We start from the raw sequence: 14,796 nt of genomic DNA, 5'->3' as shown, positions 1-14,796 counted from the left end.
GATTGGGTTTTAAGTGCGTCACCGCCTTTTCAAGCCGCGCAATGTCTTGATACGTCGTAAATTAGTTGAAACAGACCGAGCTCTGGCGAAACTAATATGGAAAACAGAAAACTATTTTCTTCTGTGAGATTAATATTTAGTTAAACAAACAGTCTATAGCTGGTTAGACACAATAAATAATTATAAGAAAATAGTTGAATTACATATTTAAAATGCAATGCAAATATTCATATTATGCAGATACAGAAAGATCATAGATAAACACTATGGAGAAAGATGTAAATGGGACAAGAAAATCTCATTTATTGTGATGTTTTTTCATGTGATATTAAAACAAAATACATTTGCTAAAAAATCTTCTATGAGAATACTTTATCATGCTGTTGCGCAAGTCTTTATCAAAATGAACAATTTCAATATATGAGTTACGTTTAAATAATTTTGTCGTTCATAATAATTTGTCATTTATAAAAATATGTCATATTTGTTGAATAATCAATGATAAGTCTCACTAATTTGGAGATCTTACATTTATTATTGCTTGTTATTATTACCTTTTAATTTATATTTTAACATATTGTTGAATTGCCAATTACGCAAATTGTTTTTATAGTATCTGAATTTTATGCAGTTGTATAGAATACATATTGTATCATAAACAATATACTATTATTTTATATTTTCATACATTTGATCATTATTTAGTCATTACTTTAAAATTTATAGTTTATATATTTGAAATTGGCGCTACTAACAGTGCTGCCACGCGGCCATATTGAAATTAACGGATGAAGGTTGTTTTAACGGATTATTCTTGGATATGGCAACACTTTATCTTACTGCTGTCACTTTTTAATATTAAAAAATTATATTTATGTAAGGTTATGTATTGTTAATAATAAAAAGTGAAGTATTAACAAATGTTTGTTCTGTGTATATAGTTTTATTAATCTTTGAACTTGCTGTAAGCGTAAATTTTATTAAGAACAGAAATAAAATTAACCTGTAAAGAATTGAGTTTATTTCTGATATTTTTAGGTTAGAAGCTGCTCTTAGAATTTAAAATAATGAATTTTATAAGACGAGGACTATCTTGCATTGCAAATATTAATGGGGCCCTCACACAAGGTAATTTTTTTTTATTAAATATCAGAATTCTAATGTTATACACATTTGCTGACAATTTTCGTCATTCCTATAAAACATACCAATGGATATTAAAGTTTTATCTGCAATGTGATAGACTATATTATTTATAACAATTCATGCTAAGAACTTATGCATCGGTACTTGAAATTTTCCTAGTATGCATTATGCATATTGCAATTTGCGCAATAATCCTTTGAGGGCTCCGATGGTTGTGGTTTCATATAATTGTTTCACGTATTTGTTGAATCTAAAATTTAAAATAGTTATCTAGAACAAATAATGATTAGATGGCATTATGCTTACTTGCATAGACTCACACATATTGTCATTTATAATACTTTAACTCTAACGGAATAAATTTACAATCATTGGAGTAGATGTGCAACCTTTGTAGTAGACACTAATGGCTGTAAAATTACATTCTTGGTTCTATAATAAAATTATTGTAGTAGATTTACAATCATTGAAGTGGATTTGCATTCATTGGAGTAGATTTACAATCATTGTACTAGCTTTACACATATTGTAGTAGATCTACAGTCATTCCAGTAGATTTACAATCATTGGAGTAGATTTACAATCATCAAAGTAGATTTACAATTATTGCAATACATTAGAGTCAATCATTAGAGTCACTTGCATTCATTAGAGTAAATTTACAATCATAGGAGTAGATTTAGAATCATCAGAATAGATTTACAATCATTGGAGTAACTTTACAATCATTGTACAAGTTTTACACTCATTGTAATAGATTGACACTCAATTGGGTAGATTTAGAATCATATGAGAAGATTTTTAATCATTAGAAAAGATTTACACTCTTTATAGTAAATCTACACTCATTTTGCAGGATTTACAATTATCAAAGTAGATTTACAATTATTGTAGTACATGTGCATTCATTAGAGTAGATTTACAATTATCGAAGTAGATTTACAATCATCGAAGTAGATTTAAAATCATTGCAGTTGATCTATACTTATTTTGGTAGATTTACAACCATCCGAGTAGATTTAGATTCATCAGAGTAGAATCAGTACATTACAATCATTGAAGTAATTTTACTATCATTGGGAGCAGATGAGTGTAAACTCATTGTAGATATTTAACACTCATTGTAATAGATTGACACTCAATTGGGCAGATTTAGAATCTTTGGAGTAGGTTTACAAGCATTGTAAAAGATTTACACTCAATGCAGTGAATTTACACTCATTTTGGAGGATTTACAATCATCAAAGTAGATTTACAATAATTGTAATACATTTGCATTCATTAGAGTAGATTCACAATTATCGAAGTAGATTTACAATCATCGAAGTAGATTCACAATTATCAAAGTAGATTTGCAATCATTGCAGTAGATTTACAATCATTGAGTAGATTTGCAATCACCGAAGTAGATTTACAGTTACTGTATATTTACAATTAGTCTATATTTACTGTAATCGGAGTATATTTACAATAATTTACAATAAATATTACACTGATTTACAATTATTGTATATTTACAATAATTGGAGTATATTTACAAATCACTGGAGTAGATTTACATTAATTGGAGAAAATTAACACAAACTGTAGTAAATTTACACTCATTTTGGAGGATTTATAATCATGGAATTATTGTAGTGCCTTTGCATTCATTAGAGTAGATTTACAATTATTGAAGTAGACTTATAGTCATCGAAGTAGATTTTCAATGATCTGCAGTCGATCTACACTCATTTTGGTAGATTTACAATCATCCGAGTAGATTTACTATTTTGGAAGTAGATTTACAATCATTATATATTTACAATCATTGGAGCAGATTTACACTCAATGTAGAAGTTTTACATTCATTGTAATACATTGACACTCAATTGGATGGATTTAGAATCATTGGAGTAGATTTACAATGATTGGAGAAGATTTATTTCTTTGTGGGAGATTACATATATTATTTACATTGTGTTTTAGAGTCTAATGTAATAGTTAATTAATTATTCGGAGAACTACATATTATATAAAAATATGATATAATTATTTTTAGTTTAACTCTGGAGGTATTATCTACAAAATTGAGTAGTAAAACATATTTCATTATAAGTTCCTAAGCCTTTTCTTTTGCAATGTTCTTTCAAAAAGGCACTCGAATATATGTATATATATATATATATATATATATATATTATAAACATATCCCAAATGACGCATCTAGCCCATAGCTAATATCCTTTCCCACAATACAATGAATACAAAATCTCGAAATTTACATCTTATTTATTTTTTTGCAAATCATGCGTGGCTTACGGTTTTCTAATGGCACCTGGTAGTTTACGAAAATATGAATTTAACTGTGATGTGAACTGTTATTTCTGTTCCATTGTTGGCCTTCGGAGTTATATAGGAAGTGTTCAACCCTTGCGGACTGGGCAGGTGCAGGTGTACCGTATCCCGGTATAATGCCGAGAGTGATGTCCGTTCCCATGCAAATAATAGTCTTCTGATTTGAATTTTCCGTGAAAGTTTTGAAGGCGGATATTCCGACAAGTTTGCTCTTCTAGGGACATAATAATTAATTATCAATTTAAGTGAAAATTAATTGTAAATATACAAGCGTTATCAGATTTGTTTCAACTTGATGAAAATTTGTTGTTTCGAATACTTACGACTTTTCAAACAGATATTTTATACTTATTCATCTATGGATATTACGTTTTATTCAAGTCGACAATTTTTTTATAAAATATAACATTTATGGTATAATATTTATTTATATATTTATATTTATATTTATACAACAGAATTATACAATTATAGATATTACTGGTACATAACTTAAATTAATATATAATTAAATTCTTTAAATATAATTCACATAATGCATAAGAAAAATAATTCACATAATGCATAAAATCACTATTTCGCTTACTTACCAAATATAAAATTAAATAATAAATTTTCAGTCTATAAATCAATTTTGCTAAATACAATATTTTTTCAATTTTTTTTATTTTTGCTTTTATTTCACAATATTAAAGGCAAATGAATCGATTTGAAAAGCATTTAATATATGAAACTGCATTTCCTGAACTTTCGTTTTCAATTTAATAGAGGATCAGTTCTAAAATTGAAAGATGTGAATAGTATTTATTAGCTATTATCACTCTGCTTCTCTTTTTTTTTTTTAAATTGGAACTGTGTAAACTCTAAACATAATGCTTACTCTATTTTCTGAAATAATAGTGTTATCTTAATTATAATTATATAAATTATATTATTAGGTAAAAGCATAAGCCGTTAAAAAAATAACTCGAACGGTGGTAGGTAAGGACGCGAATTTAAGGATATTCAGTTTATATCGATTTGTGTCTATCAATAATCAATAATTAATTTTTAATTAGATAGACTCTTTGTGTAAAAAATTGTACTATGATTGTCCGAGTATATGACATTATAGAATAATACAATGAACGTAAAAATTGCAAGAACTGCTTCAGACGTATTTACTAATATCTGCTTGTGTTCTCTTACAATCAGATCGTCTGCTTCAGACGTTCAAGTTAGAATCATACTTTCAAAAATATTTGTTCCAACCTTATGAGAAATATAACATCTATTTTGAACAAGATTGTGATCTGAATAGGAATATCATAATCTCTAGTAAATTTTTTGCATTATTTTTAATTCTAAGCAATATTATTTTTAAATATGAGAAAATAATATGAATTGTATAGTTTGTCTCCCTTAGACCACTTGAAAAATCCTCGAGTATTTTGGGCAAAAAGTCTAATATTTTTGTTTGCTGCATCCAATGATAGTATTATAAATGATATATATTTGATGATATATATTTAAAGTGAGTAAAAATTATACAAATTTAACTTTTAATTACAGCATCAGATTAAAGACATTATAAAAATTAAAGACATAGATTATATCACTTTATGTAGCTGTATGCTCAGTGCTCAAATTGGAATCGCACTTTAGGAATTGCTTTTTGTACACTATAGGAATTAAAATTTGTCTATTCTTGCATAAGCTTTCTTGTTATTTTGCTATAAAAAGAGAATAAAAGAGTCCAAGTAAAAATAGATCTTCCAGAGCATAGCGGCAATTTCTTACTTATTGAAATTTAAATTTATTTTTTAATTAAATAAAATGTAATTAATAATTATTTTTAAAATTATTACATTTGATCATTATTAATTATCAAATGTTAAATACATTTACTTTTTGGTTTGTCAGCGAAATAAAAAACTTCAAGCAGCTCATAGGGCTATTAAGTCTGATTCTTGTTTAAAAATGAGTATAAAATAATTTAAAAAATTAGGTATCTAATGTTTTTCGCAATTGCAGACCCTTGAAATATTTGTCGGCAGATTGATTTTCATGCATTTTCACTCAAGACTATTTATATGTGCCATTTTATGAAATCAAAGCAATTTATTTATTTTACTATAAGCAAAAAGTAAATCAAAATATAAATCTTATCCTAAATTGGCCCGTTATATTGAAAAAAAAAAATCCGAATAGGAATGTTAAAATTTTTGAGCGACGGTTTCAAATTAAATCTGAACAATGTTATTTTAAACATGAGAAAATAATTTGAATCGCGTATTTAGTCCAATATAAAGACCTCGCCGCCGCCGCGTATTTTTGGCAAAAGAGTTTAATATTTTTGTTTGCACGGTCCAGTAGTCCAGCGTCCGTCCGATTCATATACAATTCCTTCACAATGATCCCACGCAAATCCGCAGGTGAAAGAGGTGTGACATTCATAATGAGTTGTATACATTTCGGTCTAGCTATTATAAGGAAGTGTTTATTCCGTGGGATTATCGAGTTGACAAGTAAAGGAGTTGAAAAATTCTCATGAAACGACTCATTTCGAAGGTATTGATTGTGGGAGAACTTAAATAGGTTTTTTAGTAGAATTATTCGGAGGTGTTCTTGTGAGAAAATTGGTGCCTTTTGTTAGGAGTTATTAGTTTTTTTTAGATTCTTTGTCGATGTACTGAGAATTTTTCATACCCATGATTTGTACTTAAAATTTAAGTTCCGATTTGATATCACATTCTAGTTGGATTGTACTAGCAAATTTTATTAGATATTTCTAAAATTCCAAAAACTTAGAATCATTATATGAACTTATATTTTAATCCAATTCTTACGTTACTAGATTTTGTTAATTAATTGTTCGTTTGTTATCGTTTTAATAATTTTTTACTTATTTTTGAAAACAGTAGTTTTAAAAGCTAAAATCTCTTACTAAATTAAACAACATGATTCCCATGCCTATTGAGAAAATTAACTAAAGGGACAGAATTACTATTTCTCCAGTAATATGTAAAAGGATAGATATTTAATTATTGATTCTTCAGCGATTGATTTTTTGTATTAAGGTGACTATATTTTTTCAAGTCAAAACCGGGACGGTAAGACAGTCAAGAAGTTCATTTTTATAATTGTTGTTAATTTTCGTAAAATTGAAAATAAAAGAATAAATTATGAATGTGAGTGGCTAATTTAATCCGCCTTTTTCACATAAGCATACCCGTTGTACAAATATTTTTCAGATACTTGATGAGTAGTTGTAATTTTATTATGAAGTAAGAGCGAAGATTCAATTTAGACCTTTATTTTCGAAAATCCCGGGACAATTTGGGATAAAAGATCTAAATCCAGGACAAATATTGCTTTTACGAAAAACCGGGACACAAAGTGAAAATCCGGAACTGTCCCGGCCAATCCGAGACGTATGGTCACCGTATTTTTATATATACTCAATAGATACGATTTTCCAACTGATAAATAAGAATTATAAATAGTATTTTACAATCGATTTAGATTTTTGATGAAATAAAAGTCTTGAATGAAGATAGAGAATCATAGATATGTTTTCTCTACTTCATGTGCTATCTAATTCTAGCTGGTGGGTAAAAAGCTCAATTAATTCTCTCTAGTAAATTTTGTTAATCTTTTTGACATGGAAAACAAGAAGCAACTCATTGTCAAATTTTAATTGATGCTGTAGAAAAAATAAAATTTCTCTTCAAACCTAAAATAATTATCTGATTTCTTTAGAAGAATTGTGCTGATGGATAGTAATGCCAGTAAACTTCCGTAGAATATTGGTCTTTTAATTTTGATGTTGAGGATAAATTTTGAAGACTTTGTGGGACAGAATTACTATTGGTCAAGTAATATGTAATATGTTGTGAAATCCCTGAAAGGCATTAATTGATGCATTTCAAGAATAACAGCATGCTAAGTCAGTAAATTAATCAAATTCAACGTTTAGTATTGGTTAATCATAATCTCCAGTTAGCCAAAATTTCGTAGAAAACGAAGAAACCTAATACATTTTTCATGAAGTCGTTAAGATTAATTAGTGAATAATTTAATGAATATATAATAATTAATTCTCAGGTGCTCCTTGGTCATCTATACCTGTAACCAACAACTGGCTATCACGATCTATGGCTTCTTTAGCACAGATGCATCGTTCTGGTCCCCACAAGAAAACCAGGCCTCCTAGGCAGCCTTTGGATGGCAAACCATTCGCCAAGGGACTTATTCTTAAAACTTTAATAAAGAAACCTAAAAAACCTAATTCTGCTAACAGAAAATGTGTGCTAGTACGACTATCTACTGGAAAAGAAATGGTTGCTTATGTTCCGGGAATTGGACATAATTTGCAAGTAAGAAAAGAAATAATTTTGGGTAATTTTATCTTTTAACGAAATGGAAAGCAGTGCTATTGAATTTTTAAATATATAAGCGTCGAAAAGCATGCTTTTAAAAGATTATATAAATTAATCAACTATGTTTAGCAGAAGTATGTACTAAAAAATTTAAAAATATTAAACACTTGTTATTGAATTATCTTAACACAATTGTGAAGGCAATTTAAGAAAATCAGACATGTTGGCATAATTACTTTTTTGTTCTTCTGACAAAGTACTAAAAATTCTTTAAACAATAATGATACTTTTAAAGTATATGTACACTTAATATACATGTATGAATCATATAGATTAATTCTATTATTTGAAACAAAAAATATAAGTATTATTTAATCATAATATCCAAAAAATCTACTTACAGTATCTATATCTCTATTAAAGCGCCATTATCATATGGGTAAATTACTTAAGTGATTGATGATGATTTATAGAAACCTTTTATACTATTTTCAGTCTTTATATTTATATATTGAAGTCCTTTAAATCTTATAAAACCGCATCAGTATATCAACCCATATTGCTCATAATAATTAATAAAATTTATATGGTATATGATTTATTTTACCATTATGAATTTATGATCTATTCTGGTTAATTATTATTGAAGTTAATCTTATATAGTACTTTATTTTTAATCACCTCTTTCAAACTGGGTTAAAGTAAGTTTGAAAAAAAATTTAGTGTGCTTTTAATCATTTTAAAATTTCAATTTAAATTGATTACGAAAAAATGGGAATGAGATATGGTTCAAATAAGTATAAGATAAATTACAATAATTTTTTGGCAAATTCAAGGAGTTGAATGAGAAAATAGATGATGATCCTCATTAAGGCAATGCATGATAATGGCTAATGAAGGATAAATAATTCTTCTTTGTAAATATTTTTTTCGGATAGTTTTGCTGTTTTCTAATTTTGAAAAATTGTTATGTGGTAAGAAATTTATTTTGCGTTGCAGGAACACAACATCGTTTTATGTCGCGTTGGACGTTGCCAGGATTTGCCCGGTGTAAAAATAAAATGTGTACGTGGAAAATATGACTTACCTCATGTCATTAAAAAAGATACATCATGAGATGTATAGTGACAATTTGTATATATGGTGTTATATAGTTATGATAATTTATAGACAATTTGAATTAAAGAATAATAATTTTATTTGATATAGAAAAGAATATGTTTTGATTGCAGTTTTCAGCACCTTTTCCAGAACTTACGTCGATTTTTAACCTACTAACGCTTTAAAATTTTGTGTATTTTCGATGTTTCAAGTCATTCTGAATCAGATGAAACCAAATTAGAAAAACGCTCGTGTCATACCAGTCGTGTGTGTATGTGAGCCAATTAATGACCTTTAGTCGACGTTTTCTCAAAAATGGCTGAACCGATTTCAAAAATTTAAAAGCGATTTTATGAAATTTGAAGTAAGCTAACTTAGCTAATCTAAACTCGCTGAGACGTTTCTGATTCGATTTTTAAAATTCAAATACTATTCGAGAGACATTACTTAGTTTTGCTTGGGAATTGTACTTTGTTTTGGACTTGGTCAAATATTGACCAGGCCGTTTCTTCGTAATATATTGTTGAAGAAGCATTCTCGAATATTTTGATGATACTTGGTATTTGGCTATTGAGTATCCGGTCTTAAAGAACATACTGAAATATTATAGTCCTACTAAAAGTGGATATAAAACTTAATTAAAATTTGGATTAATAGGCCGCACTTTTAAGAAATACTCTATGTGTATTTTAGGCACGTATTCGATTTTCAATGATGTGTAATAAAAAAAAATGGCATAAAATTGAATAATCTGCAATAGTTTTTCACATTATGAGTCCTTACTGCAACTCGGCATACGCATAAATCACTAACAAATTAATATATTGAGTTGTTATTGATTAAGTCGATTATGTACATATGTCGGGAAGTTCATGTATCTTGCCTTAAGGCAAAATGCCACTTACAAGTAGTTACTTTTAGAATTCATAATCGACCTATTAGACGAGCCTATAATTGTTTTTTATATTCCTTTACATCTTCGGTAGTTTTTTCTAACAAAAGGAAATAACGTTCACAATATTTGTTCTATGAAACATACTTCAATGATAATTGAATATATAGATTAGTTTCGCACAGTTTTTTAAACATGCAAAAATAAATTAAAATTTAATTTGTTTAGCAAATTTTGTATTTTAGTGCAATAATAATGTAGTAAATAAAAAATGCATCATTTAACGATTTGCACAAAGCTATTTATATTACAAAATTATAAATTTGGCAATTTAGTAATTTTTATAGCTAAATAGAACTATCTATGCACATGAAGCTAATAAATTTGATTGATTTTATAGGTCTATATATTCATTAAGTAACAAACAAATAAATCGATATTTTTTAGTATAATGTTATATATTTGCTATAATATGAGCACTTATAGTCAGGTTTCGTCATTAATTTCACAAACAGAGCTTAATTTATTATCGTAAAAAAATATTTTACTAGTTTATATGAAACTTTCGATGCGAATACCATGTAAAACTTGCGAATACTCTCAAACTTATTTCTTCCAACCTCCTCCTTTGGAGATCATAAAAATTTTAGCGCTTCCAACCAATTTTTTTATACCTATATAATCTCTAAAAAAACATTTTTTTTTAAATTTTAATAATATAGTTATAGTATGCTGTATTAGTTGATGTAACCTTACATTCTAAATTAGAAAATTTTATTAGTGAGAGCAAATAAAACGCCACTTAAAACAACATGTAAAAAAAATTATTTAGAGGCTTCTCATCGCCACTCCTGGATATTACAATCGCACTTTGAGAAAGACTGATGTAAAATGTCGCTTAACAAATGAGTCTGGGCTCGCTCGTAGGTAAGCGGTTAAGAGCGACGGGACTTGTTTCAGAGAACCCGGGTTCGATACCCACTTCGAGACAACGATTTTCACTTGGAAATATAAATAGCAATATGTTTCCAAGTGAAAATAGCCCTCAGCCTGCATTGTTGCACCATACTTGCCCTATTACAGAGATTGTAATAAAAATTTATCATACAGAGATGTGACAACTGTTTGGGTTGCCATCTGTAATAAAACAAACGTAGTTTGTAAGATATTAATTACAACAGCTCATAGAACACATAAGTTCTGATCGCTGTTCAAATAAAATTATAAAAAAAAAACAAATGAGTCTGTATTTAAAACGCATGAGATTTGGTATCCATGCAACCACCTCTTTCCCGCGACAACTGATGAAAATACCACCTAACAACTGCAATTTCATTTTATAAATAACTAAATAAGAAATGACCAGCAAATAGTAGTACCATTGTGCTAGTGTTTACGTCCGATCGCCTCTAATAAATGTCCTTTATTATTGGCTCCATCAAATTTTCCTGTCGCTGTCCGGAAGGGTTGACACTTCGCACACCGGCACACCTACAACTTTGAAGATATTAGAAAATAAATACATTTGACAAAGCCAGGTGGCACGCGCTCCCAGCGGTTACTGTTTGGACGAGTCACTTGAACGCTGTACCGTTGGACCGTTGTTGGACTACCGATTCTATTGTTGGCTTGGGACGCATGTGGATAGCGGATATTTTAATAGTTGGAGGGCTTGTGAAGACTTTATTAACCGACATTAGATTGTTTTTTTTTACTTTATTTTTCATGATGCAACTAGTGAGGCGCATGGCATTGTGCCTTAAGGCAAATTGCTGGAACTTCTCCTATCAAAAATTTAATTTTTAAAAAATGATTAGGTATGTATGTTTTAAACTTTGACAAAATTAGATTTTTGAGAAACTATGAATTTTTGAAAAGAAACTTTTTTGGAAAAAAAACTTTTGGAAAAAAATCTTTTTTTTAGTTGTAATATTTTCGAAATTTTGAACTTTTTTTCGAAGCTATCGCACTGCTTTAGCTGCATAAAGACTCAATATCAAAGCGCGTAAGCACCGTGTCGCCATTTAACGTACAAAAGATGTTACGTAATCCATAGAAATGTAAACAAAATTGATACACATTATTAAAATCTCAATGAAATATCTGATAATTTGATGTACAAATATGTAATAATCATTTTTGACCTCAAAATGGCATTTTTTACTTTTTTTACTCCGAAACCGCTAGACCTGCCTTCGCAAAAATTTAATCAGTTCTTCATCTTGACAATACAGGTAAAATGTTTTTTGAATTCTTAAAATCGGACGCTCCGTTCTCTTAAAAACTGAGTTACCGTTTTTGGCACTTTTTGCCCCATATCTTTGAAACGGCTAGACCTGCATATGCCAAAAACTAATGAGCACGTCTCCTTATTAATAGGGATCGAATGTTTTTTGAATTATTGAATTCGGTTGAGTCGTGTTCCCGAAATCGTTGACGAAAATTGTGTGTGAAAAGTGTGTTTGTATCCGCACACAAACACACACATACATCAATTTTTTCTAAAGTATGCCAAAATGTTCAGAAACTTCTAAAACGTAAAGATATATAAAAATTTTCATTTTAGATTTTTTTGTGATTACTATAACTTGCCCTACGGAAAGTTAATTACAATATGTTTTTATAATACCAAAAACATTAGCAAATATTCAAAGTTTGTGATATCAGATTAACATTTTGATTGTTATCAACTTCAATTTCAATTCAATATTAATTAGCGTTCTGTAAAACTGTTTCTGAATTACATCTCACTCCCTGCAACACTACTATAGAAAGCATGAAAAGTCTATTTATTAACTAGCCGAGGAAGAAGTTTGTTTTTGTCAAAAAATTCGATTTGCTAATTTTATGTTTACTCGACGTTTCAAGCCATCCTGAATAGAATGAGACCAAGTTTGGAAAACAAGGTAGCGTTTTTTGATGTTTGTTAAAATTAGACCTTTCTTTTAAACGGTTGAGTCGACTTCAAAAATTTTAAAACCATTCGATGGAACTTGATGGTTAGATTAATGATACGATCGGCTGAGCCGTTTTTTTTTGTAATTAACAAAAAAGTGAAAAAAAAATCCTCCAGGTTTTATCCAAAAATTCCGAATCGATTTTAAACATTCGAAAGATATTATTTGGGAGTCATGATGGTTAGTTTTGGACAAAGATCGGCCGAGCCATTTCTTCGTAATTAACTGTTGAAAAAAAATCGTTGAAACTTTTCATGTGGATAGATATCAGATATCATATCATACTAAAATTTCACGACCGTGCTGCAAGTAGTTTAATTTGAAAACAATTATCAAAGTTTGACAAAATATAACCAAAGTTTGTGTCAAAAGTTGCTTTTGTGATGTGACGTGTTGAACATTGTCAATTCCTTTAAATTTGGTATAATAAGCTACAATTTTTTGACATATAAGCACGTGTCTGAGCAATATAATTAATATAATTACAGATAATTTAGGTTTGAAAAAATTCAATTGGAAATCGCAAAGTTCAGATTGAATTGAAAGTAAAAACTTTATTTTGTTGAAAATTTTATCCAAATATCTAAATCTCAATTTCAGTTGATTAAGTCAACTATTATACACTTTACATTACATTTCGAGAAGTTCATGCAACTTGCCTTAAGGCAAAATGCTATTTTCAACTAGTTGTCATTTTTTGTTCGGTAGAAATTCTACCTATGTTAAACAACTACATGCTTAATACAATTTTATTACCTTTATCTAGGTAGGATTAAATTATAATATCGGTAGAAGTCTTTTAATACAGAAAAATGTTAGAAAATGCCAATCTAGAAAAACGCCTAACATCTATTGTTTATATATAGAGAAATTCGTAGATTTTAAAATTTTGATTTTTGTATGATTATGAATATTTATATCTATCTTTCCTATAATTATAGGATTGAATTAAACAGAGTTTTTTTAGTCATCTTAACTTAGTTATATGAAAATAACTATCATAAATACTAAGCTTAACTTAGTATACATAAAAATCTTGTTGGAACTGAATAATTAACCACTATCAAACAATATTTACTATACATGAAAAATATAAAATACAATTTTTGAGTCTTTGAGTTCTGTACTGAATATTGTTTAGGATCTTATTGTTATTGTGGAGTACTAGTACGCCGTACAATCCAATAAAAATTAAAAATATATAAAAGTGGAAAAATTCAAAATTTTGGGAAAATATTTTTTCAAATGATACCATCTATTTAATGACGATATTTATTAATTGCAGAGAGTCAAGTAATAGATCGTACTTGATTTTCCTAGTGTAAAATGACATACGAAATCACGTTCGTAAATAAATATTGCTCTTTTTTCATAACTTATTTAAAGAATATTGAAAAAATATAGATGTGGTGTATTTTAACTATATATTTTTCGTTTATATAGAATATCTATAAAGGATTTATTATTAAAAATTCAATAATGAAAAATTGAGGTAATTAGCTATTGGTACCATAGTTAGTTTAGAGTTCAAAATTTAAAAATTAACTGTTTAAATTTTTACCTAATTAAATTATGCATTTGATCATTATTGATCAATAAACTACAATTCATACTCTGAAAATTTGTATTTCTAATGCGCAGCGTCGCTCCACCATTTTGTTATCGCTTTTAATGTTCACATTGTTAGAATGAATAATCGTGGTCTGTATCTTTCTCAATATTTTCTTGAATATGATATTATGATATATTTTATATTGATTAAAAACACTAATGGCAAATTATGAAAACTTATGATTTTATGACTTATAAAAATAAGAAAAATTATTTCGATGTTTTATAATAATAATTTAATATATTATAATTTTATAATATAGATAATTTTTTCCTTCAAAATTTTGGTTTCTTATTTGAAACAACATTTCATTTATTACAATGTTTGAATATTTAAAATATAATATATTTGAAAAAAAAAAACAGATCCACTTATAGAGCACATTGCAGA

General features: G+C 28.1%; 1 protein-coding gene across 1 annotated transcript; it reads left to right on the top strand.

Annotated features, from left to right (window-relative positions):
- The first annotated feature begins 859 nt into the window (after positions 1-859).
- LOC113363590 (40S ribosomal protein S12, mitochondrial-like) lies at positions 860-8,974 on the top strand. Its single transcript, XM_026606081.1, has 4 exons — positions 860-964; positions 1,039-1,128; positions 7,570-7,841; positions 8,844-8,974. Exons 2-4 carry the CDS (start codon positions 1,068-1,070, stop codon positions 8,958-8,960), a joined length of 450 nt encoding a protein of 149 aa, XP_026461866.1. The 5' UTR covers positions 860-964; positions 1,039-1,067; the 3' UTR covers positions 8,961-8,974.
- Positions 8,975-14,796: the final 5,822 nt, after the last annotated feature.

This window comes from Ctenocephalides felis, unplaced genomic scaffold (assembly GCF_003426905.1).
Source record: "Ctenocephalides felis isolate EL2017-DRISC unplaced genomic scaffold, ASM342690v1 CF-g0.4_SCAFFOLD_00845, whole genome shotgun sequence".
In the NCBI taxonomy this organism is placed as follows: Eukaryota; Metazoa; Arthropoda; class Insecta; order Siphonaptera; family Pulicidae; genus Ctenocephalides; species Ctenocephalides felis.
The sequence above is the reverse complement of the archived record's forward strand: the minus strand, read 5'-3'. Positions and strand labels throughout refer to the sequence as shown.